The sequence below is a fragment of the Bufo gargarizans genome, chromosome 2, assembly GCF_014858855.1.
Source record: "Bufo gargarizans isolate SCDJY-AF-19 chromosome 2, ASM1485885v1, whole genome shotgun sequence".
In the NCBI taxonomy this organism is placed as follows: domain Eukaryota; kingdom Metazoa; phylum Chordata; class Amphibia; order Anura; family Bufonidae; genus Bufo; species Bufo gargarizans.
In genome coordinates this window covers 217,690,950-217,718,104 of record NC_058081.1, presented here as the reverse complement: position 1 = coordinate 217,718,104, position 27,155 = coordinate 217,690,950, and the positions used below count along the sequence as shown (strand labels likewise).

General features: G+C 46.8%; 1 protein-coding gene across 2 annotated transcripts in view; it reads left to right on the top strand.

Moving 5' to 3' along the window:
* The first annotated feature begins 201 nt into the window (after window positions 1–201).
* The window catches only part of MKLN1 (muskelin 1), a 76,798-nt gene continuing 49,844 nt past the window's right edge, over window positions 202–27,155 (top strand). Inside the window, exons 1-2 of one of the 2 annotated variants that reach the window (XM_044279998.1) lie at window positions 202–307; window positions 26,427–26,496. In XM_044279998.1, the coding sequence (XP_044135933.1) occupies window positions 234–307; window positions 26,427–26,496 (144 nt within the window). In that variant the 5' untranslated portion in view covers window positions 202–233. Of the gene's footprint in view, window positions 308–4,209; window positions 4,245–26,426; window positions 26,497–27,155 lie in introns of those variants that run through there. The other variant, XM_044280000.1, reaches the window with a different exon arrangement.

The window sequence follows — 27,155 nt, the reverse complement described above, 5'->3', positions numbered from 1 at the left end:
ACGGATAACCCCCTAGCTACAAGGAGAGAAGATAGGAAGCCATGCATGTGCTGCACCTCGCTACTTCAGTCTGACTCTGAGTCTGTGTCTTCCCCTCACAGGGGGGCGGGTACGAGCCGCACGGCCGCTAAAGTTTTACCTCATTTGTCAGACCCGCCCACCCGCTGTCTGGACCGTGCGTGTGTCTTTAAGAGCCGTGCCCCGCCCCCTGTCTTCCTGCTGATGCTGACAAGATGGCGGCAGAGAGCGGAGTGTTGTCTTATACCGTGAACAAGTGGAGCTCTTTCTCCTCTAGTTACCTTCCAGAGTGAGTACTCGGGGCTCGCAGCGTGTGCCCAGCGGCGCTATGGCGGGCGGGCAGCTCAGGCCTGCTGGCTGTGACGGTGACACAGTATGTCCTCGGCCTGACCGGAGGGTGTAGAGGCAGGTAGCAGCCCCCTGGTCCATGTCCTGCAGTGGAGAGGCCAGGCAGCACATGGGGTTGTGTTGTTGTTTCAGCAGCTCCTGATTCAGCAAGCTGTGTGTAACTGGTCACCTGGAGACAGTCAGCAAGCTGTTAAAGAGGACCTTTCATCTGTTTAACCCCAGTCTAATTAGGGTCTTACCTTATAGGGCGGCCCCCACTGATGTCATTGCACTTTTATTTATTTTTTTGACATTTTTTTCACCCTGTAATCCAGCATCGATGGCCGTGCTTGCTCACTATAGGAATATGCACCGCCGCCGGCCTGTCTGGCGGTCAGGGCCATGGGAGCACACATTAGGCTTATGCTTTTTCCTATAGTGTGCCAGCACGACCACCACTGATGGATTGCAGGGTGGTCGTAACCATGGAAACAAGAAGTGTAGAATATGATGGAAAACTGAATCCAGCCAGCAAAGGAGGCAATATGGATAATGGCAATACATTAGTAACTGCCTTGTATTAATGTTCCCTATGTAATAAATGCCACTTGCTGAAGTGAGACGACCCCTTTAATAGCCCCCCCCCCTCCCAAACTTCATTATCAGTCTCTCTATTTCTGATATTATTGGCTGCCTTGGTGCGGCCTAGCTTGTAACCACTGTGGCAAAAACCGTGCGTGGTGTTTGCGTAAATTTCATGGTGTTTGGCTGCTGATTGAAAACGGTCGAATCCGCACAAGGAGTTGCCACATGGAAGTAAAAGGCAGAGGACCCCGATGTCTCGGAACTGGTGTAAGGACAAGCTGATTTGACCAATCGGATTCCACCTTTCAGTTTCTAAAGAAGCCCTGCTCTGATAAATGGCAGAATCTGGTGGCTACGGGCAGCTCACCTGGTTTTCCTTTACACCGGTTTTGATAAATCGGGGTCAATTTAAGTGACATTTGGCCAATCTCGTACACTTTGCCGCTTCTGTATAAGGCTACATGCACACAAACTTTGTGTCCGTTCTGTTTTTTATTTTTTTGGGTAATAGGATGCGGACCCATTCATGTGCTCGCCGCATCAGTATGTCCGTTCCGTTGCCCCGCAAAAAAATAAATAAAAATAGTGCGTTTCCTATTTTTTTTCTAGTTTGCGGACAAGGATTGGCGTTATTACTATGGATCTGCAAAAAAAAAAAAAAAAAAGATCCGCAAACGTCATCCCCCTTTTTTCTTATTTTTTTTTTTTGGGGATAGCAAAACACATTCGGTCATGTGGATTACACTCACGCTGTGTTTTTTTCGCACGAGAAACTGCAACGTGTGCAGACAGCCTAAAGGGGTATCCCACCTTATGAAGTAATCACCAGAACATCTGCCATAACATCATGGTCAGCGGGGTGTAACCATTAGGACCCCACCAGTCCTTATACTTAGTTTAGCTTTAGTATCTGCTTCACTGGAAGGGGCTGCAGCACTGTCAGCGGGGTGTCACCTACGTTATGTCATATGCTAGTGAGAAGCCATTTATAGGGTAGGCATTGTGTCCTGAAAGTGAAATCTCTTTGGTTTCCTGGTTTATGGACAATTAATTTTTTATTTTTATTTATTTTTTTGGTAGTTCTGTAAAAGCAAAAATTCAGTTCAGCGTGTTTTGTGTCTAACTTTAGAATACTATCTATATATGATGTATGAAGGCTTTTTATTGGTAAATTCCGATGTGCAAACAATTATACAAACACTACTTGCGTTTTCTGCCATTTCCTTTCATTCTGTTGTTTAAAGGGACATCGACAGGCATATTTAGGTATATATATGACAGTACAGGTGTTATAAAGTGTATTAAAATCATCTAAGTATCCCCCCTGTCCACCTCATAAATACAGTAAACTGAAGTTTTATAACCTGCTTGAATCGCCTTCAATCTGCCCAAGGGGCCGCGTTTCATCTCCACTTGTGCCCAGCCAGCCTTGCCACAACTGCCGTTTTGAAGCGCCGCCCAGCTCATCAATATTCACTTTGCTGGGCGGCTTCTGCTGTCCCCGCTCTGAACCGCTGTGCTGAACAGTGCCTGGCGCATGCGCATAATGCAGAGGCTGAAGCGGCCTCTAAGATGCAGACTGTGCGCAGGCGCGATGTGATCCCGGCCAGTGAGGGTGCCGGGCTCATGCGCTGAAGATGAGATGGAGGCCGATGCCCATAGGATTGTATTGGGCATGCGCCGGATCTTGTGAAGTCGGAGACAGTAGTAGCCGCCCAGTTTCTGCTCAGTTTCATCCTTCCATCTGACTCCTGAGCTGTGATTGGAAGAGCATGGACACTCCCCTTGAGCTGTCAGCTTGATATAAATCTACCAGAGCAATGAATGAGGAGATCTCTGGACCCATGTGAGGTACAGGGCTGGTTCTAGCGAGATTGTCATGTACTATATGATATCCGATTTTCATTTTTTTTTTCATTAGTCATGGGATAACCCCCTCCTTAGAATAAGTCATCAGTATCAGATATGTGGAGGTCCAATTCTCAGCACCCCTGCCGATCAAAACAGGATGCATCAGGATGTCTTCAGTTCCGGACCGGAACGTTTTTTGGCCGGAGAAAGTACCGCAGCATGCTGTGCTTTTTGCTCCGGCCCAAAAAACTGAAGACTTGCCGCAAGGCCGGATCCGGAATGAATGCCCATTGAAAGGCATTGATCCGCATCCGGCCTTAAGCTAAACGTCGTTTCGGCGCATTGCCGGATACAACGTTTAGCTTTTTTAGAGTGGTTACCATGGCTGCCGGGACGCTAAAGTCCTGGCAGCCATGGTAAAGTGTAGCGGGGGAGCAGCATACTTACCATCCATGCAGCTCCCGGGGCGCTGCAGAGTGACGTCAGGGCGCCCCAGGCGCATGGATGACGTGATCGCATGGCACGTCATCCATGCGCATGGGGCGCTCTGACGTCACTCTGGAGGGAGCCGCACGGATGGTAAGTATACCGCTCCCCGCTCCTACTATGGCAACCAGGACTTTAATAGCGTCCTGGGTGCCATAGTAACACTGAAAGCATTTTGAAGACGGATCCGTCTTCAAATGCTTTCAGTACACTTGTGTTTTTCCGGATCCGGCGTGTAATTCCGGCAAGTGGAGTACACGCCGGATCCGGACAACGCAAGTGTGAAAGAGGCCTAATGTAGAAACCCTAGATCAGTGATGGCAAACCTTTTACAGACCGAGTGCCCAAACTGCAACCCAAAACCCACTTATTTATCACAGTGCCAACATGGCAATCTAACCTGAATACTACAGTCTAATACAGTATATCTTCCATGTAATTTATCGTTTAGATATAATATCCTGCCTACATTCAGTGCGCTGCCTTTTTTATTTTTTTTGCAGACCCATTGAAATGAATGGGTCCACATCCAATCTGCAAAAAATGCGGATCTGGTGCGGGTCAAAAATACGGTCATGTGAATAAGGCCTAAGGTTGTGATGAGTGTCTCATGGTTGTATGATCGCTGTACTGGGTCTCTGCCCTTAGGCTGCCCCAGAGTACAGGCTGTTCTGATCTGAGACTCTGATCAGATTACAATGGGGGGGTGGGGGGTGTCTGTTGCTGTCCAAGTTTATTCAGTGCAGACTCCAGCAGCACATGGACTGTCTGAATGGAGCCTGAGAATGCATTATTCCAAAGCGCTTCAATAAAATGTCCAGGAGTACGAAAAACAGGCAACCCGCTCCAGCAAACCTGCACATGACATGGAATATATTTCTCCTAGGAGTATAGCATGCTCTTTAACAAACCTGGCAGTGGCCCAGACTTGACCTTGTCTAAAAGAACTAGAGTTAGATGAACCGCTGGCCTTACAGGTAAATAGACTTTGCAAACAGGAAAGATTCCAAAGTTTATTTGCAGGTGGTGCTTGCTTTTGGCTTTATTTCTGCTCATCACATTTTAAGAGTGCGATCATGAAATCAGCTTACTATTGCAGCGTGCTTCCTATATACCGTAGTGATGTGCTGTCCAGCTGTAGCTTCCAGAGTGTGCGGTACTAGCCTAATTCACAGTTACCATTGTCTGGAACAACTGCACAGTCAGTTGTAGTGCGGCCCGTGATAGAGAAGCAATCTTGTTACGTAATAATTCCAGGGTTCTTTAGTAATAGTATCAGTTTTTACAATACGTCTATCTACTGTATAACCAGATGGAAACTGTGGCCACCAGACACCTAGGCTAGGGCAGTGGGTTATCTCTATGCTGTATGTAAAACGTTTGTGAATTATAAAATGCCTTATGGTTTGTTCACACGGCAGAAAATACTTGTCCAAACAATCAGTTTGCATGCTGAATGGGGCTATTCTGCAATGGTCATGCTTAGGCTACTTTCACACTAGCGTTGTTTAAATCCGGCGTTCAATTCACCGGAACTGCCCGCCGGATCCGGAAAAACGTGTGAAAACGGATTACATTTGAATCCTGATCAGGATTTTGATCACAATGTAAAAATGCATTGGAAAAAAACGGATACGCCATTTATGGACTTTAACTTTTTTTTCACATTTTTCGGATTTAACATGCAAAAGCCGGATCCGGTTTGACTGAACACACGGCGCCGGATCCGGCGTTAATGCAAGTCAATGGGAAAAAGGCCTGATCCGGCGTTCAGTCAAAGTGTTCAGGATTTTTGGCCGGAGGTAAAAATACTGCATGCTACGGTTTTCTGAAAAGCCTGATGCATCACATCCAGAAAAACGCAAGTGAACTGAAAGCTTTTGAAGACAGATCAGTCTTCAAAATGCGTTCAGTGTTACTATGGCAGCCAGGACGCTATTAAAGTCCTGGTTGCCATAGTAGTAGTGGGGAGCGGTATACTTACAGTCCGTGCGGCTCCAGAATGACGTCAGAGCGTTATCCATGCACGTGGGGCGCCCTGACGTCACTCTGGAGCGCCCCGGGAGCTGCACGGACGGTAAGTATACTGCTTCCCCGCTCCCCACTAAACTTTACCATGGCTGCCAGGACTTTAGCGTCCCGGCAGCCATGGTAACCATTCAGAAAAAGCTAAACATCGGATCCGGCAATGCGCCGAAACAACGTTTAGCTTGAGGCCGGATCCGGATCAATGCCTTTAAATGGGCATTAATTCCGTATCCGGCTTGTGGCAAGTCTTCAGGATTTTTGGCTGGAGCAAAAAGCGCAGCATGCTGCAGTATTTTCTCCGGCCAAAAAACTTTCCGGTCCGGAACTGAAGACATCCTGATGCATCCTGAATGGATTTATCTCCATTCAGAATGCATTAGGATAAAACTGATCAGGATTCTTCCAGCATAGAGCCCCGACGACGGAACTCTATGCCGGAAGAAAAGAACGCAGGCTCCTTAGTCTCCATTCAGAATGCATTAGGATAAAACTGATCAGCTCTTTTCTGGATTTGAGCCCTAGGACGGAACTCCGCGCCGGAAAAGAAAAACGCTAGTGTGAAAGTACCCTTAAAGGTGTTATCCCTAACGTATTGAAGACTAGAGGTCTTTTTAAAAAAATTCCAGGAGAGTAAAAAAAAAATACTCCTCTTACCATTTTTGAGCAGTATTTTTATCTGAGGAGTACAAAAGTTTCTATAAGGCCTCATGCACACGACCGTTGTGTGCATCCGTGGCCGTTGTGCCGTTTTCTGTTTTTTTTCGCTGACCCATTGACTTTCAATGGGTCCATGGAAAAATCGGACAACGGTTCACTGACCCATTCAAGTCAATGGGTCCGTGAAAGAACATGGATGCACGCAAGATTGGCATCCGTAGCCATAGGTTACTTTCATACAGACGGATCCGAAGATCCGTCTGCATAAAAACTTTTTCAGAGCTGAGTTTTCACTTTGTGAAAACTCAGATCCGACAGTATATTCTAACACAGAGGCGTTCCCATAGTGATGGGGACGCTTCAGGTTAGAATATACTAAAAGAACTGTGTACATGACTGCCCCCTGCTGCCTGGCAGGTGCTGCCAGGCAGCAGGGGGCAGACCCCCCCCCCCCCTGTAGTTAACACATTGGTAGCCAGTGAGCCCCCTCCCCCCTCCCCTGTAGTTAACTCGTTGGTAGCCAGTGGGCCCCCCCCCCCCTCCCCTGTAGTTAACTCGTTGGTGGCCAGCCCCCCCCTCCCTCCCCTGTAGTTAACTCATTGGTGGCCAGTGGGCCCTCTCCCCTCCCTCCCCCTCCTAATTAAAATCCCCCCCCCCCCCCCCATCATTGGTGGCAGTGGAGAGAACCGATCGGAGTCCCAGTTTAATCGCTAGGGCTCCGATCGGTAACCATGGCAACCGGGAAGCTACTGCAGTCCCGGTTGCCATGGTTACTTAGCAATTTGTAGAAGCATCATACTTACCTGCGAGCTGCGATGTCTGTGTCCGGCCGGGAGCTCCTCCTACTGGTAAGTGACAGATCATTAGGCAATGCACCGCACAGGCCTGTCACTTACCAGTAGGAGGAGCTCCCGGCCGGACACAGACATCGCAGGTAAGTATAATGCTTAACGAGTTAACTACAGGGGAGGGAGGGGGGGCTGGCCACCAATGAGTTAACTACAGGGGAGGGAGGGGGGGGGCCCACTGGCTACCAATGAGTTAACTACAGGGGGGGAGGGGGGGTGGCCGCACTGGCCACCAATGAGTTAAAAACAGGGGGGGGGGGGTTGCCCCCTGCTGCCTGGCAAGTGTCCCCATCACCATGGGAACGCCTCTGTGTTAGAATATACTGTCGGGTCTGAGTTTCACGATCTAACTCATATCCGACCGCATATTCTAACATAGAGGCGTTCCCATGGTGATGGGGACGCTTCAAGTTAAAATATACCATCGGATTGGAGAAAACTCCGATCCGATGGTATAAAAGGGACTCCTGACTTTACATTAAAAGTCAATGGGGGATGAATCCGTTTGCAATTGCACCATATTGTGTCAACGTCAAACGGATCCGTCCCCATTGACTTGCATTGTAATTCAGGACGGATCCGTTTGGCTCCGCACGGCCAGGCACTTTTTTTTTCATGTCCGTGGATCCTCCAAAAATCAAGGAAGACCCACGGACGAAAAAACGATCACTGATCACGGACCTACGGACCCCGTTTTTGCGGACCGTGAAAAAATACTGTCGTGTGCATGAGGCCTAATTCAGATGGATAATACGTAGGCCTTCACTTGTTCACATCAGCGTTGGAGGCTGCATTTGGGACCACTGTTGCAGATTCTGTCCAAAACAGAAGCTTTAGGGCTCTTTCACACGAGCGGATGCCGTGCGGGTAATCCGCTGCATGAAAGAGTGCCAAGCCCCGCTCTGGACAGCAGAGATACGGAGCAGTAACATGATTGATAATGCTCCGTGCCTCTTCGTGACAGATTTACTACAAAATCAGTGCAATAGTTACTACAAGAAAATTTAGACTAGCACATTCATAGTCACAGGTGCATATCCATCAAGCAAACATGGGCTACTAAGCATAGTATAAATGTAGCTGGTTCCTGCACTGCCCTGAAATTTGTAGGCTTAGGTAAGTCCAAGAGAGGAGGTATATTAGTGTTAGGTACCAATCTGCGGAAGCCACCTTGACGCCTGGTAGATGGGCCCGACACATGTTTGATCAAAAATGTGCGCAAAGAGCTTCTATTTTTCTATTTATAGTAGGTATAATACCACTTTAATTTAGAATGATCCCCATTTCTCAGCTCTATTGTTTGTGAGATCAAGTTGTCACCATGATATTATAGTAAAAAGATCAGAGAGGCACGGAGCATTATCAATCATGTTACTGCTCTGTGTCTCTGCTGTCCAGAGCGGGGCTTGGCACTCTTTCATTCACGCAGCGGATTACCCGCACGGCATCTGCCCTTAATTTTAGGTTAATTGGGTATAGTTTTGCAAAGAATTTTACTACAGGAAATGCCCCAAAATCTATGACCAAAACATAAATTAGAATATCATTGAAGAGTTAATTTTTTTCAGTAATTCAGTTCAAAAAGTGAAAATCCCATATTCCATAGATTCATTACACACAGGGATCTATTTCAAGCATTTATTTATTTTAATGTTGATTATGGCTTAGAGTTAATGAAAAGCCCAAAGTTAGTATCTCAGAAAATTAGAATATTGTGAAAAAGGTAAATCTTGCAGTCTCATGGTGTCGCACTCTATTCCACTAACACAACTCCTGCAAAGGTTTCCTAAGTCTTTAAGTGGTCCCCGGTCTGGTTCACTAGGTTTCACAATCAGGGGAAAGATTGACTTCTGGACAACTGTCAAGTCATCAGTCATTGACACCAGCCACTAAAGGTCATTGGAAGGAAAAAGGGGTAGAAAAAGGTGCACAAGCAACAGGGATAACCGCAGCCTTTAAAGGATTATCAAGAATAGACCATTCACAAGCAGTGACCTGCGGCTGCAGTCCGTGCTTCAAGAGCCACCACACAGACGTATCCAGGACATAGACTACAACTGTTGCATTCCTTGTGTCAAGCCACTCACATGACCCAGTTACAATGTTAGAAGCATCTTACCTAGGTTATTAAGGAGAAAAAGGTCTGGACTGTTGCTCAGTGGTCCAAAGTCCTGTTTTCAGGTGACATTTGCATTTTGCATTTCATTTGGAAATTAAGGTCCCACAGTCTGGAGGAAGAGTGGAGAGGCGCACAGTCCAAGCTGCTTGAGGTCCAGTGTGAAGTTTCCACAGTCAGTGATGGTTTGTGGAGCCATATCATCGGCTGGTGTTGGCCCACTGTTATATCAAGTCCAAAGTCAACGCAGTCATCTAAAAGGAAATTTTAGAGCACTTCATGCTTCCCTCTTCTGGCAAGCTTTATGGAGATGCTGATTTCATTTTCCAGCAGCACTTGGCACCTGCCCACACTGTGAAATGTACCAACACCTGGTTTAATAACTGCAGTGTCACTGTGCTTGATTGGCCAGAAAACTCGCCTGACCTAAACCCATAGAGAATCTGAGGTATTGTCAGGAGTAGAGTTGAGCGGACACCTGGATGTTTGGGTTCGACCGAACTTGGAAAAAAAAATCGGGTTGGGGACCCAAACTTTAGAGCACTAAAATGGCTGTAAAAATGTCATGGAAAGAGCTAGAGGGCTGCAAAAGGCAACAAAATGTGCTTAAGAGCATGGCAAATGCTCTGCAAACAAATGTGGATAGGGGAAATTAATAAAAAAAAACCACAAAAGATCTTAAAAAAAAAATAAAAAATTAGGAATGATGTAGGAGGAAGAGGTTGAGGAGGCGGTGAATGGGTGGATGTGGCCGTGTAGGCTCACGTGGCGGTCTAGGTGGAAGCGGCGGCGAAGGAGGAATAGGTAGCAAACACAGATGTGTTATTTTGCATTTTAACATAGGGGTATCCCCCAAAATATTGGGACATAAAAAAAGGGAATAAGTGCACTTGAGTAGAAGGATGGATGGTTGAGGCTGTTAGAACTGTCTATTCTGCACAAGATACAGACAAGTCCTGAGGGATCCAAGCCTGGTTCATTTTAATGAACGTGAGCTTGTCCACGTTGGCTGTGGACAGGTGGCTGCGTCTGTCTGTAATGACTCCTCGTGCCGTGCTAAATACACGTTCAGAGAGTACACTGGCTGCAGGGCAGGCCAGCACCTCCAAGGCATACAGGGCAAGCTCTGGCCATGTGGACAATTTGGAGACCCAGAAGTTGAATGGGGCAGAACATTCAGTCAGTACGTGTAGTCGTGTGCACAGGTACTGTTCCACCATGTTGTTCAAGTGCTGCTTCCTGCTAACACGCTCCATATCAGCAGTTGGGGCCGGTTGTTGCGGCGAGGTGACAAAGCTTTTCCACATGTCGGCCATGCTAACCCTGCCTTCTGAGGTGCTGGCGCTGACACAGCTGCGTTGGCAACCTCTTCCTCATCCCCTGCCTTCGCCTTGTGCTTCCACTTGTCCCCGGCGTCAGTCGGGAATGCTCTCAGAAGCGCGTCTACCAGCGTGCGCCTGTAGTTGCGCATCTTCCGATCACGCTCCAGTGAGGGAATTAAGGACGGCACATTGTCTTTGTAATGGGGATCCAGCAGGATGGCCACCCAGTAGTCAGCACATGTTAAAATGTGGGCAACTGCTGTCGTTGCGCAGGCACTGCAGCATGTAGTCGCTCGTGTGCCATGCTGCCCAGAGGTAAGGACAAGCTGTCCTCTGTGGGAGGTGTATCGTCTGTGTCTTCCTTATCCCCCCCCCCCCAGCCACGCACCAGTGATGGCCCTGAGCTGCGTTGGATGCCACCCTGCTGTGAACATGCTTCATCCTCCTCCTCCACTAGTGGGCCCTGGCTGGCCAAATTTGTACCTGGCCTCTGCTGTTGCAAAAATCCTCTTTCTGAGCCACTTCTAAAAGACTGGCCTGAAAGTGTTAGAGATGACTCCTCGTCCTGGGCCACATCCTCTTCCATCATCGCCCTAAGTGTTTTCTCAAGGAGACATAGAAGTGGTATTGTAAAGCTGATAACGGCGTCATCGCCACTGGCCATGTTGGTGGAGTACTCGAAACAGGGCACACAGGTCTCGCATGGATCCCCAGTCATTGGTGGTGAAGTGGTGCAACAAGATTTTGCCGCACACCACCAGGCCGGGCTTGAGGCTCACCGGCAGCAAACCACTCGTCGGTCTGTTGTTCAATACCCCGCCACAACTCCTGCGCGGTGTGGGACCTGTCCCCCAAACAGTTTTAGAACTGCCTGCTGACGTTTACCCCTGGCTGTGCTGAAGTTGGTGATAAATGTCTGTCGCTGACCAGATGAGTAGGTGGTAGAAGAGGAGGAAGAAGCAGAGTAGGAAGAGGAGGCAAAGAATGATGCCCTGCGATCCTTGGCGGCGGAAGGACGTGTGCCAAACAGCTCTCTGCCTGGTGCCAAGCTGCCACTACATTTACCCAGTGTGCAGTTAGGGAGATATAGCGTCCCTGGCCGTGCTTACCGGTCCACGTATATGTGGTTAGGTGGACCTTGCCACAGATGGTGTTGCGCAGTGCACACTTGATTTTATCTGATACTTGGTTGTAGGGATCGACCGATTATCGATATTATCGGCCGATATTGAGGATTTTAACTGTTATCGGTATCAGCATTTATTTTGCCAATATTCCGATAACAAATCGGGAACACAGATCGCGCTGCTGTCAGCGCTCTCCGTGTTCTCTCTGCAGCACAGGGGAGAAGGAAGCAGTGTTTCCCTCCCCCCTGTGCTGTTGCTGCCGCTGTAGCCAATGGGAGGACAGGGAACAAGAGGAGGGGAGGAGCTATGGCCACTGCGCACCAATGAAGATAAGTCTCTCAGCGGGCGGGAGCTGGCTGCAGAATCACATAGCTGGCTCCTGACCTCTATGAGCTGTAGCTATGATCTACGGTAGTTAACCCCTCAGGTTACGCGGATCGCAGCTACCGCTCATAGAGGTCGGGAGCCGGCTATGTGATTCTGCAGCCAGCTCCCGCCTCCTGTATATGAATGAATGAGATTTATTTTCATTGGTGGCGCAGTGTGCCCGCGGCCCCCCACCCCAGTATTAACAACATTGGTGGCGCAGTGCGCCCGCGGCCCCCCCACCCCAGTATTAACAACATTGGTGGCGCAGTGCGCCCTCGGCCCCCCCACCCCAGTATTAACAACATTGGTGGCGCAGTGCGCCCTCGGTCCCCCCACCCTAGTATTAACTAACAACATTGGTGGCGCAGTCCGCCCCCCCGCAGTATTAATCATTGGTGGCAGTGGCCACAGGATCCCCTCCTCCTCCGATCGGAGTCCCAGCAGTGTAATGCTGGGGCTCCGATCGGTTACCATGGCAGCCAGGATGCTACTGAAGCCCTGGCTGCCATAGTAAGCTCCATGCTGCTGTGTGCACAAAGCACAGAGCAGCAGGGACAGTGTGAAGTCCATATTCAATAGGACAAGGGTTCTAGTCCCTAAGGGGGCTAAAAGTTAGTAAAAAACAAAAACAAAAAAAACCCCAGCAAAATAGTAAGTATAAATGAAAAAGAAAGGTTTAAAAAAAAAATACACATTAACAATAAACATTCATTTTCAAAAATGAAAATTCACATAATATCGGTATAAATTATCGGCTATCGGCCTAAAAGTTCACAAATTATCGGTATCTGACCTAAAAAATCAATATCGGTCGATCCCTACTTGGTTGTGCAGGGAGGGCACGGCTTTCCTGGAGAAGTATTGGCGGCTGGTTACGACATACTGTGGGACAGCAAGCGACGTGAGCTGTTTGAAGCTGTCTGTCTGTTTTCACCAGCCTGAATTACAGCATTTCAAAGGCCAGTAGTTTAGAAATGCTGGCATTCGGGGCCAGGGATCGAGGGTGGCTAGGTGGGAATTTACGCTTTCTATCAAAGGTTTGTGAGATGGAGAGCTGAATGCTTCCGTGTGACATGGTGGAGATGCTTGGTCACGGAGGTGATGTTGTTGGTGGCACATCCTCTGTTTGCTGGGCGGCAGGTGCCAACATTCCTCCAGAGGCGGAGGAAGAGGCTGAGGCAGCAGCAGAAGAGGGAGCAGGAGGGGCCTGAGCCCTTTCTCGGTTTTGAAGGCGCTTACTCCACTGCAGCCTGTGTCTCGCATGTAGATGCCTCGTCATGCAGGTTGTGCTAAGGTTCAGAACATTAATGCCTCGCTTCAGGCTCTGATGGCACAGCGTGCAAACCACTCGGGTCTTGTCGTCAGCACATTGTTTGAAGAAGTGCCATGCCAGGGAACTCATTGAAGCTGCCTTTGGTGTGCTCGGTCCCTGGTGACGGTGGCCAGTAGCAGGCGAACTGTTTTGGCGACGGCTGCTCTGCTTTTGCACCCTGCTCCCGCTTTTGCTACGCTTTTGGCTCGGTCTCACCACTACCTCTTCCTCTGAACTCTGAAAGTCAGTGGCATGACCTTCATTCCATGTAGGGTCTAGGACCTCATTGTCCCCTGCATCGTCTTCCACCTAGGGTTGGACGATATCAAAAATATCCCCACGATAACGATATTAAGACATTTATCGCGATAACGATATATATCACGATAAATGCCCATTTAGAAGAAAAAACACTTGGGGGCAGCCACAAGGAGGCGCTACACTGTATGGGGGCAGCCACAAGGAGGCGCTACACTGTATGGGGGCAGCCACAAGGAGGCGCTACACTGTATGGGGCAGCCACAAGGAGGCGCTACACTGTATGGGGGCAGCCACAAGGAGGCGCTACACTGTATGGGGGCAGCCACAAGGAGGCGCTACACTGTATGGGGGCAGCCACAAGGAGGCGCTACACTGTATGGGGGCAGCCACAAGGAGGCGCTACACTGTATGGGGGCAGCCACAAGGAGGCGTTAATTGTTATACTTTTGTCATTTTATTACCATTTTGGGTATCTGTAACTAGTCGATTGACTTCTAGTAACAGCAAAATCATTTACAGGGTTAATTCCGTACCAGAACGAGTGGTTTATAGTAGGGATGTCCCGATGCAATTATTTTTTTTTTTAGACAGAGTACCGATACTCTTATTTAAGTACTCACCGATACCAATTATAACAATTAAATAAATAACATTTATTTTGTGACCACTGACCAACCAAAAGTAAAAAAACAACAGCCCCCCAGCCTCTGATCAGCCCCTCATGTGCCTCCCAGCCTATCCCTCTTATCAGCCCCCTCTGGTAACTCAGCCCCCCCCCAGTATTAATCATTGGTGGCAGTGGCCACAGGGCCCCCCCCCCATCATTGGTGGCAGTGGGCAGTGCGCCCCCCCCCCCCCCCAGTATTAATCCTTGGTGGCAGTGGCCACAGGGTCCCCCTCCCATCATTGGTGGCAGTGGGCAGTTCCGATCGGAGTCCCAGCATTTTATTCAGCTGCTGCGGGTGCTTCAAGTCAGGTAGTCAAGAAGGCAGCGGCCTAGGCGTCTCCAATCCTGCTCTCCTCGCCTCCCGTCGCCTTTATTGACACGCCGGATCTCAGTGCCGGGACCGCGCTCTCAGCCCGCATGCGCAGTAAAGGGCTGCTGTAGTGTGATCCCGGCTCCGGCTCGTACACTCAGCCGGCATTCGTTTCGCAACTGTGCATGCGCCCGCCAGCCTTACATACTCGCGCCCGGCATCTTCTGTAACTGCGTGTATGCACGCTCTGTATGCGCAGTTACAGAATATGCCGGCGCGGGCATGTAAGGCTGGCGGGCTCATGCGCAGTTGCAAAACTGAAGCCGGCCGAGGGTACGAGCCGGAGCCAGGATCGTGCTACAGCAGCCCTTTACTGCGCATGCAGGCTGAGAGCGCGGTCCCGGCACTGAGATCCGGCGTGTCAATAAAGGCGGCGGGAGGCGGGGAGAGCAGGATTGGAGACGCCTAGGCCGCTGCCCCCTTGACTTCAAACCTGACTTGAAGCACGTGGCAGCAGCTGAATAAAACATCGATTTCTCAAAGAGGCTAAATGCGGCTAAACGAAGAAGTGCATTAGGACACTACTATGCAGCACTATAAGGTACTATTAACAGCTTAATAAGCGATTTTTATTTTTTATTTTTATTTTTTTGGGGTGACTGGTTCCCTTTAACCACTTCAGCCCCGCTAGGTGAAACCCCCTTCATGACCAGAGCACTTTTTACACTTCGGCACTACACTACTTTCACCGTTTATCGCTCGGTCATGCAACTTACCACCCAAATGAATTTTACCTCCTTTTCTTCTCACTAATGGAGCTTTCATTTGGTGGTATTTCATTGCTGTTGGCATTTTTACTTTTTTTGTTATTAATCAAAATGTAACGATTTTTTTGCAAAAAAATGACATTTTTCACTTTCAGCTGTAAAATTTTGCAAAAAAAACGACATCCATATATAAATTTTTCGCCAAATTTATTGTTCTACATGTCTTTGATAAAAGAAAAATGGGCAAAAAAAAAATGGTTTGGGTAAAAGTTATAGCATTTACAAACTATGGTACAAAAATGTGAATTTCCGCTTTTTGAAACAGCTCTGACTTTCTGAGCACCTGTCATGATTCCTGAGGTTCTACAATGCCCAAACAGTAGAAAACCCCCACAAATGACCCCATTTCGGAAAGTAGACACCCTAAGGTATTCGCTGATGGGCATAGTGAGTTCATAGAACTTTTTATTTTTTGTCACAAGTTAGCGGAAAATGATGATGATTTTTTATTTTTATTTTTTTCTTACAAAGTCTCATATTCCACTAACTTGCGACAAAAAATAAAAAATTCTAGGAACTCACCATGCCCCTCACAGAATACCTTGGGGTGTCTTCTTTCCAAAATGGGGTCACTTGTGGCGTAGTTATACTGCCCTGGCAATTTAGGGGCCCAAATGTGTGAGAAGAACTTTGCAATCAAAATGTGTAAAAAATGACCGGTGAAATCCAAAAGGTGCACTTTGGAATATGTGCCCCTTTGCCCACCTTGGCAGCAAAAAAGTGTGACACATCTGGTATCGCCGTACTCAGGAGAAGTTGGGGAATGTGTTTTGGGGTGTCATTTTACATATACCCATGCTGGGTGAGAGAAATATCTTGGCAAAAGACAACTTTTCCCATTTTTTTATACAAAGTTGGCATTTGACCAAGATATTTTTCTCACCCAGCATGGGTATATGTAAAATGACACCCCGAAACACATTCCCCAACTTCTCCTGAGTACGGCGATACCAGATGTGTCGCCCTTTTTTGCTGCCAAGGTGGGCAAAGGGGCACATATTCCAAAGTGCACCTTTCGGATTTTGCAGGCCATTTTTTACACATTTTGATTGCAAGGTACTTCTCACACATTTGGGCCCCTAAATTGCCAGGGCAGTATAACTACGCCACAAGTGACCCCATTTTGGAAAGAAGACACCCCAAGGTATTCCGTGAGGGGCGCTGCGAGTTCCTAGAATTTTTTTTTTTTTTGTCACAAGTTAGCGGAAAATGATGATTTTTTTTATTTTTTTTTTCTCTTTTTTCCTTACAAAGTCTCATATTCCACTAACTTGCGACAAAAAATAAAAAATTCTAGGAACTCGCCATGCCCCTCACGGAATACCTTGGGGTGTCTTCTTTCCAAAATGGGGTCACTTGTGGGGTAGTTATACTGCCCTGGCAATTTAGGGGCCCAAATGTGTGAGAAGTACTTTGCAATCAAAATGTGTAAAAAATGGCCTGCGAAATCCGAAAGGTGCACTTTGGAATATGTGCCCCTTTGCCCACCTTGTCTGCAAAAAAGTGTCACACATCTGGTATCGCCGTACTCAGGAGAAGTTGGGGAATGTGTTTTGGGGTGTCATTTTACATATACCCATGCTGGGTGAGAGAAATATCCTGGCAAAAGACAACTTTTCCAATTTTTTTATACAAAGTTGGCATTTGATCAAGATGTTTATCTCACCCAGCATGGGTATATGTAAAATGACACCCCAAAACACATTGCCCAACTTCTCCTGAGTACGGCGATACCAGATGTGTGACACTTTTTTGCAGCCTAGATGCGCAAAGGGGCCCAAATTCCTTTTAGGAGGGCATTTTTAGACATTTGGATCCCAGACTTCTTCTCACACTTTCGGGCCCCTAAAAAGCCAGGGCAGTATAAATACCCCACATGTGACCCCACTTTGGAAAGAAGACACCCCAAGGTATCCAATGAGGGGCCTGGCAAGTTCATCGAAATTTTTTTTTTTGTTGCATAAGTTAGCGGAAATTGATTTTTTTTTTTTTTTTCTCACAAAGTCTCACTTTCCGCTAACTTAGGACAAAAATTTAAATCTTTCATGGACTCAATATGCCCCTCAGCAAATACCTTGGGGTGTCTTCTTTCCAAAATGGGGTCAGTTGTGGGGTGTTTGTACTGCCCTGGCATTTGAGGGTCTCCGCAATCATTACATGTATGGCCAGCATTAGGAGTTTCTGCTATTCTCCTTATATTGAGCATACAGGTAATGAGATTTTTTTTTCCGTTCAGCCTCTGGGCTGAAAGAAAAAAATGAACGGCACAGATTTCTTCATTCGCATCGATCAATGTGGATGAAAAAATCTCTGCCCAAAAAAAAAAATGGAGGGGAAAGGCGTCTGCCAGGACATAGGAGGTCCGCCCTACATCCATACCCACTTAGCTCGTATGCCCTGGCAAACCAGATTTCTCCATTCACATCAATCGATGTGGATGAATAAATCATTGCCGGGATTTTTTATTATATATATATACACAAAGTGTTTGCCAAAGCATAGGAACGCCGCCTCCTCCTCAGCTCGTATGCCTTGGCAAACGTATCTGTCACTGCAGAGGAGAAAATCCTGTCTGCAGCGCCGCATACACCGACTTGCGTGTAATCTGACAGCAGCGCAATGCTTCTGTCAGAATGCACATCGGTGCTGCAGCTAGTCAATCGGTTGGTCCACCTGGAAGGTAAAAAAAGAAAAAGAAAAAGAAAAAAAAAAAAAAAGAAAAAACCAGGCCGCAACGCAATAATTTTATTAACTTTGCAACAGAACATATAAACTTTAACTTTTTTAACTGAACATTAACGTGTTTGCTTACTGGTGTGTTTTTTTTTTTTTGTTTTTTTACCTTTATAGAACAAACCTTCCCCATGGGTCAATGTGCAAAGCGCAAATCGCCCAAAGATGTGGCGAAGTGCGTTATGCACTTTGTCCCATGTGAAAGGAGACGTTTGCAGCAGCAGTGAGTGAATGGGCCCTAATAGCCCTGTGTGCCTGTCCTGGTGAGATGATCCCTATGCTAATAGTGCACCTGTGAGTGGTACTTCCGGAAACACTCTCCAAAGCATAGGGCAGGGTGGTCCGGACAGTCAGGACAGAAATAGCGGGTGTCACGCCTTATTCCACTCCTGCTACAGACACGACATCTTTTTCGGGGTGACTGTTGGGTTGAGGTACCAGGAACGACATTGGGGAAATGTCGCTCGTGTAGACGGCTAACTACACTAGTGGTTGGGGCCACGGAACCTCCTGGATACAGGAGGTTCTCGATGATCTCTTCCTGAAATTTGAGGAAGGATCCAGTTCTCCCAGCCTTACTGTAGAGAACAAAACTATTGTACAGAGCCAATTGAATTAAATATACAGACACCTTCTTATACCAGCGTCTGGTGCGTCGGGAAACTAAATACGGAGACAACATCTGGTCATTGAAGTCCACCCCTCCCATGTGGAGGTTATAGTCGTGGACTGAGAGGGGCTTTTCAATGACACGGGTTGCTCGCTCAATTTGTATTGTCGTGTCTGCGTGAATGGAGGAGAGCATGTAAACGTCACGCTTGTCTCTCCATTTCACCGCGAGCAGTTCTTCGTTACACAGTGCGGCCCTCTGCCCCCTTGCAAGACGGGTGGTAACGAGCCGTTGGGGGAAGCCCGCGCGACTAGTTCGCGCGGTACCACAGGCGCCAATCCGTTCTAGAAAAAAATGCCTAAAGAGGGCCACACTTGTGTAAAAATTGTCCACATAAAGATGGTACCCCTTGCCGAATAAGGGTGACACCAAGTCCCAAACTGTCTTCCCACTGCTCCCCAGGTAGTCAGGGCAACCGACCGGCTCCAGGGTCTGATCTTTTCCCTCATAGACACGGAATTTGTGGGTATAGCCTGTGGCCCTTTCACAGAGCTTATACAATTTGACCCCATACCGGGCGCGTTTGCTTGGGATGTATTGTTTGAAGCCAAGGCGCCCGGTAAAATGTATCAGGGACTCGTCTATGCAGATGTTTTGCTCTGGGGTATAAATATCTGCAAATTTCTGGTTGAAATGGTCTATGAGGGGCCGAATTTTGTGGAGCCGGTCAAAAGCAGGGTGGCCCCTGGGACGGGAGGCGGTGTTGTCACTAAAGTGCAGGAACCGCAGGATGGTCTCAAAACGTGCCCTGGACATGGCAGCAGAGAACATGGGCATGTGATGAATCGGGTTCGTGGACCAATATGACCGCAATTCATGCTTTTTTGTCAGGCCCATGTTGAGGAGGAGACCCAGAAAAGTTTTAAGTTCGGAAACTTGGACTGGTTTCCACCGGAAAGGCTGGGCATAAAAGCTTCCCGGGTTAGCGGTGATAAATTGTGTGGCATACCTGTTTGTTTCGGCCACAACTATGTCTAAAAGCTCCGCAGTCAAGAACAGCTCAAAAAATCCCAGGGCCGAACCGATCTGAGCTGTCTCAACCCGAACTCCAGACTGGGCAGTGAAAGGGAAAACTACAGGTGCGGCTGAAGTTGGGGACTGCCAATCAGGGTTTGCCAGCACCTCTGGGATTCTAGGGGCTCTACGGGCACATCTTTGCGGTGGCTGCGACGGGGTCACTACTGCACGTGCCACCGTACCAGCTTCAACTGCCCTTCTGGTGCTTGCTACTTCACCAGGTTGTACGGCAGTGCTGGTACTAGGTCCAGGGAGGGCTGGGCTGCTGGTGTATGCCTCACCACGTAATCCGACAGCACCAGCCCCACTCTGCTGCTCTTGAAGCGGATCCTGCGCAACCTGCGGTCTAGCGACACGGGGCCGGGTACGCCTGGTGGTATCAGGGACCTCAGCCTCCTCGTCCGAACTTTGGGTCAGAGAGCCACTGCTTTCTACAGGTTCGTATTCTGACCCGCTGGATTCATCAGATGAGGGTTCCCACTCCTCATCCGACTGGGTCAGAAGCCTGTAGGCCTCTTCAGAAGAATACCCCCTGTAAGACATGTGGGCAACTAAATTTAGGGGTATTCCCTGAGACTACCCAAGAAAAAAAAAAGCAAGCCTGTCTTACAAAGGGGAGCCTAGCGAAGTACCGGAGGCCGCTGCGGTTGATAAAAAAAATATCAAAACAGATTTTTTTATCGCCGCAGTGCGTGTAAAGTGAATGTGCAGTGATCAAAAAAAAATTTTTTTTTGTCACTGCGGTGGGGCGGGTGTGGGCGAACGCACGTGTGGGCGACCGATGAGGCCTGATCGGGCAAACACTGCGTTTTGGGTGGAGGGCGAACTAAAGTGACACTAGTACTATTATAGATCTGACCGTGATCAGTTTTGATCACTTCCAGATACTATAAAAGTACAAATGCTGATTAGCGATACGCTAATCAGCGAATAACGGACTGCGGTGCTGTGGGCTGGGCGCTAACTGATCGCTAACTACCTAACCAAGGGACCTAAACTATACCTAAAACCTAACGGTCAATAACAGTGAAAAAAAAAAGTGACAGTTTGCACTGATCACTTTTTTCTTTTCACTTGTGATTGACAGGGGTGATCAAAGGGTTAATTGGGGTTCAGGGGGGTGATCAGGGGCTAAAGTGTAGTGTTTGGTGTACTCACTGTGAAGCCTGCTCCTCTGCTGGATCCAACCGACGAAAAGAACCAGCAGAGGAGCAGGCAGCCATATATCAGATCATATTTACTAATATGATCTGATATCTGGCACTTTGATTGGCTTTTTAAAAAATCAGCAACCTGCCAGCCACGATCATTGGCTGGCAGGTTGCTGACGAAATACTCCTGTGCGAAATGCCGGCGCGAACTGCGCATGCGCGCCATCTCGTGTCTCGCGAGATGATGCGTATATGCGTGACTGTGCGCAGCGCTGCCACCTCTGGACCACACATCTGCGTTAGGCGGTCCGGAGGTGGTTAAAGACACTGACCATCTAGGTGACCTGTGATTGAACAACGCCATTGATCAGCCAATCCGAGAAAAGCAAGGACTTGCGGAACTGAAGCCAAGGTTCCCAAGCCTGTGAAAAGGCAGACACTAGGTCGTTATCTTCTGCTCTGAGCTCCTCCATGCGAACAAGGACATCAAGTGCAGATACCCAAGTTATTCTCTGAAGATTCTCAGTTGATCTCAATGTATTAAATTTTTTTTTTAAATTGGTCTTGTATAATCTAATTTTCTGAGATACTGACTTTTGGGTTTTCATTACCTATAAGGGTACTTTTACGCTTGCGGCAGAGGATTCCAGCAGGCAGTTTCATCGCCAGAACTGCCTGCTGGATCCGTCAAAACTTATGCAAGCTGTTGGCATTTATCAGACGGATCAGGATCCTGATCCGTCTGACAAATGCATTGAAATGCCGGATCAGTCTCTCTGGTGTCATTCGGGAAAAACGGATCTGGCATTTTAATTTTATTTTTCACATTTTGTGCGGTCTGTGCATGCCTCCTCCCACACAATGGGAGGAGGAAGGAGGCTGTGAGTCCCACCTATCACTGGGTCATGTGATGCAGGCTGCCCAGGTGCACCTGAATGTTACCCATAGATTAAAATTAAGGCACATTCAAACCTGAGGTTGCCTCACCCAAACCAAATCACAGAATAAAGTGCATCTTTTGCCTTTTTGACCACTTTATTCAGTGATTTAACTTTCATATCAATGTTTTATTTATTTATTTATTTAGGTTTTGAGAATCCAGCACAGTATTTCAAAACCTGAATAAAATTCTTCAGTTTCGTTGAATAAGTCAGGATGCATCCGTTTTGTCTACATCCGGTTGTATTAAATAGAAACTTAACAAACTGAATCCGGCATTAAAATCATTGTAGGCCAATGGTTGCTGCATCCTCAGGAAAGGAAAAAAACACAATCTGGCACCCCTGACTTACGTTGATTTTCATCGTTTGTTCAGTTTCCGGAGAAAACCGGAACACAAAACCATTGCTTGCTGCCGTCTTATGTACAGTCACGAAACATGTCAGAACCGAACTGATGCATCCTGATCAGTTTTGTCCCCATTGAGACTGAATAGGGACAAAACTGAACAGTTTTGGCCCGGTTTTCAGATCCTCTGCCGGATCTCAAAACTGGAAACCAAAAACGCTGATGTGAAAGTCTTATTCCCAATGATCAACCTTACCAGGCAGTGTGCTTGGTATGATGGGGTTGATTATGATGACAGATGATTTTAAAGGCTTGTAGAGCATTGTGAAAATGTTTAGATCAAATTTTGTGTCCTATCGCCTCTATTCTGTTACCATGAATATAATGCTGGACCTACTATGACCGAGTAATAGAACAGAGCAGAAGAAAATAATTCTGTACAGCAATACTAATGCGTCTTCCAGCTTCTATGAAAAGATTGCCATTACATTTCCCATAGAAGGCGGTCATTTGGAAATCCAGCATCATCATCTTTAGTCATTTATTTATATAGCACTGTAAAGATGGTCATCACTCGCGCATCTCCACATCTCCTGTATTTTTCATGTGAGGTCTTGTTTTTGCAGGACATGTTGTACTTTCTAATGGCACCATTTAATATTCCATATGATATTAGGAAGCCGGATAAAAATAGAGGTGCAATGGGATAAAAGATGATTAGGCCCGCAATAAGGTGGTAGTTTTAAGGGTTTTGGGGGGTTATTTATTACCCATGAATACGACTGTATTAGGCATTATTCTGGCACAGATTGCGCCGCAATCTGCGACTTTTCCCAGCTCACGCCAGGTCTAAAATAGTGGGCAGGGAATGGGATAGGTCGTCAGGCCCGTCTCATTCATCATTTTTCTACACCTGTTTTAGGCGTAGAAAAAGGTGTAAATTTAAGACCGCATCAAAGCTGGCTTACATTTAGAACTGGCGCTGGATGCGCCAAAGTTATGTAGAGACCGGCACCTCTTCGTAACTTTGGTGAATCCACTTCTAGATATAGGGTTATTAAGACTGGCATCTAAAACACCGGTCTTAATAAATAACCCCCTTTGTTTTTATGGTGTTCATTGCGGTGAAAATGAAACATTACTTTTATTCTGATACTTTATATAATTTGTGTTATGGCTTGTTGTTTTTATGAAAAAAAAACAAAAAACAACACATTTCAGTATTTTCTGGCACCCGTAACTTTAGATTGCTGTCTTCGGGCCGTTTATTTTTTTATTTTTTTATTATTACTTTATTACTTTTATTTTTACATTTTGAGGAAAACAAAATGACTGCATAAACAGCAGCAATTCGGTCATGTTTTCTCCTGTTAGGGCATTCACTGCATGGAATAAATACTTCAATAGAAAGTCTAATGGACTGTCTCCTGCAGCGAGGAGAAGAGGGTATGATATTCTAGCATGTTCTAGTGATCAGTGGGGGTCTCTGCGCTCAGACCCTCACTGATCAAAACTTTTTATGTGTCTCTGACATATCAAAAGTTTTCTGAAAACTCAGTGAACCTTTTAATCAAAAAACTATTTTAGTCCCCCTATAATGGTTTTAGGAAGTTGTACCTCCACAACTAAGCATATGGAACATGCCACCACTTTTCCATAGCAGAGTAGCTATGAGCTCATTTATCTCCAGCAGTCCCAGAGTAGACTTGAGCCCACACAAACATGGGGTGAACATACAGATGTTGGTCAGATTTGTAATTTAGGACCCTGGCACTGCAAGGCAACATTGCCAACCGTGACACCACGTGGCTCCAGACCGCGTGATCTTACCCTCAGGCTACATGCACACAACTGCAAACTGTGGATATGAACAATACTGGTATGTGCACGCCATATTTTTCACAGGCTCAGTAGTAGAAATGCCTGTTGTCCACAAATCTGACAAGAATATGAGATGCACTATAATTTGTGGGACAGAGACACTGCTGCAGACAGCACATGTATAACACTGTTTGCAGACCTGTTGAAATCAATGAGTCCACATGCGTTTGGCAAAAAATGCGTTTCGGACATGGGGGGGGGATACATTTACATTTGTGTGAATGACCCGCTGCAGAGGTGTACTGTGCTCTATGGAGGAGATGTGAGCAGTCGTAGATGGTCGTTCAGTGTGGTAATGACTTGTACGTATGTGGTAGAATGTAGGTGGTGAAAGCCCCGTACAAGAACAATGTATTTTGCAGGAATGGCTGAAGTTTTTATGCATTTTTAAAGGGCCTTTCTGATATTTTAATACTGATGACTAGGGATGAGCGAATCGACTTCAGATCAAACATCCGAAGTCGATTCGCATAAAACGTTGTTATAATACTGTACGGAGCGAGCTTTCCGTACAAGTACCACTTGGAACCGAATCCAAGTTCGGGAAAAGGTTTATTACAGTAGAAATCAATTTGGCGTTCGGCTCATCGGAGCCAATACATTATAATACTGCACGGAGCGCTTGCTCCATACAGTATTAAAACAGTTTTATGCGAATTGACTCCGAAGGGTCTGACACCCAGGATCAGATGTTTGAAAGGCGCTTGCGCTAAAAGCGACTCTGCTTTCTCGCAGCTTTTCCAAGGCCAGTGACGACACGTTCATCGGTCACATGACCTAGGCGCTCCCCATAGAAGTGAATGGGGCTGAGCTGGGATGCTAAGCACAGATGCCATACAATGTACGGTGCTGTGATTGGTAAGCTGCGAGAAGGCACTGGCTCACAGGAGTGTGCTGATGTCTTCTCAAAGAGCTGATAGACGAGGGTCTCTGGTGTCAGACTCCCAACGGTTAAGCGGGTAGGTCGGGTCATCAGTTAAAATATCGCAGGACTCTTAACTTTCTGCACTCTTTTCTTTCAAAAGAATTCTTCGTAGTTGTCAACAGGATTGAGAACTATGCTGTTTAGCCTTTATAATGTCATTCCTCACACTGAATTCACGCTGAATAGAAAGACAAAAACAGCTTGAAGAATTCGGAGGTGTCAGAATAGTGTGACCTAAAGCATTTGTGCGACTGTTCAGCAACCTGCTACTGTGGCTGTAAAAACGTAGATTAATAGAAAAGTCGCAGTTGCTCAAAACTTGCATTGTGGGCTCTGAGGGGAAAGTCCCTGCAACCAAAAATCCAGTGTTCGATTTTGTGCAACTGTCACATCCCGTAACATGTCGTAACGCAAGATCTTGATATTCATGTTGTATTACACGATGCCATGTTGCCCCAGTCTAAAACAGTTCTTGAAAACTTGTCTCCATTGTTTCCATGTTGGTGTACTTCCTTTTTGAGGAAAAGCATGGCCACACAAAATGGCATCCAAACCACAATTACGCCACATGGGATCATATCTACTGCTTGGCACACAGGGTGCAGTGCCAGGCAGAGCACTTCTATAGTGTACAATATCCTTCTTCCTTTTCTAGTCCTGCATTGCTTTCTACAATATTAGGGCTCGTTCACACGACCGTATTGCTTTTTCAGTGTTTTGCGGGCCGTTTTTAACGGATCCGTTTTCTATTTTTTATTTTTTTTGTTTCTGTAGTGTTTGTGGTTCCGTTCTGGTTTTCCGTATGGCATATACAGTAATTACACAAAATTGGTCTCGGCATAAAATTTTCAATAGATCCGCAAAAACGGAACGGATACAGAAGACATACGGCGTACATTCCATCTGTCTTCCGCTATTTTTGCGGACCCATTGACTTAAATGGAGCCACGGAACGTGATTTGACAGCAATAATAGAACATCTTTCAATGGAACAGAAACGGAATGCATACGGAGTACATTCCGTTTTATTTTTTGCGGAACCATTGAAATGAATGGACCGTATACGGAAATGCAAAAACCGTTCGTGTGAACGAGCCCTTAACAGGAGTTTGCTACATTTGACAGTTTATGGCCCTGTTCAAGTTTTTTTTTTTTTCGCATGCAAAATTTGCCGTGGATTTCGTGCCAAAAAGCCACCTCTAGCAGCACCAAGTCTGCTTCCCATCATGCTCAATGGGAGACCGCGCTGCACTTAATGCAGCCACGGTTTATAGCTGTGACTCTGCCAAAAAAGGACGTGTCGTCTTGATTTGGTATCTTGCGGTTTTGCTTAATTCAATGGGCTAAAAACGCTAGTGGATCCATGACATTGAAAACTGCGGCGGATTTTGCCTTTGCAGACTTTTTAGTGGATTTAGGCTTAGAATTTGCCAGATGAACTAAACGTAATGTAGCTTTCACAATCCCAGCATGCTGGGGTAGCTCCTGAACCCCCTCATAATCTCCCTGATGCTGGCAAGCCATGTGTGGTTTCCAAGAAATATAGCAAGAATTTATTTGCATTGGTTCCAGTGTATGTTATGACCACTGTGGTGTTTGTAGTGTTTATGCATGTTTTTGTATATTAACAGCATCTATTTATTTTCCATAGGAACATTTTAGTTGACAAACCTAATGATCAATCTTCACGATGGTCTTCAGAGAGCAACTACCCTCCGCAGGTTAGTATTTTCACAGTAAGCAAAGCGCAGAGACTGTGATGGGTTTGTCTTTGTAATGGAACGGTCTCTTCTGGGTTAGGGCTCCTTCAGCAATTGATTCGGTCTGGACTTTTGTCATTTAGTGGGAAAGTGTAAATTAGCTTATTGCAGATTTCAGGCTGAGCCTGTGCTGTTAGCAGAATGAGCTGTGTTGGTTAGAAAACTGTAGTACAGATTAGGGTTGTTTATATACCAAAATTTAGATTCGGTTTTGATACCATAAAGTATTGCGATATTCGATACATTATTTTTATTTATTTTTTCTCATTTAATAACTACCCCCCCCCCCCCCCCCCTTAGGGGCTAGAACCTGGGATCTTTTAATCCCTTGTCCTATTCACCCTAATAGATCTCTATTAGGATGAATAGGATCTCACTCTCCCTGCTGCCCTGTGCGTAAGTGTACACAGCAGCAGGGAGATTACCATGGATGGCAGCTAGTGCTTCAGTAGTGTCCTGACTGCCATGGTAACCGATCGGAGCCCCAGGGTTACACTGCTGGGGCTCCGATCGGAACTGCTGCTGCCACCAATGAGGAGGCGGGGCAGAGACCCTGTGGACACTGCCACCAATGATTTTAATAATGGGTGGGGGGGGGTGCACTGCGCCACCAATGATTT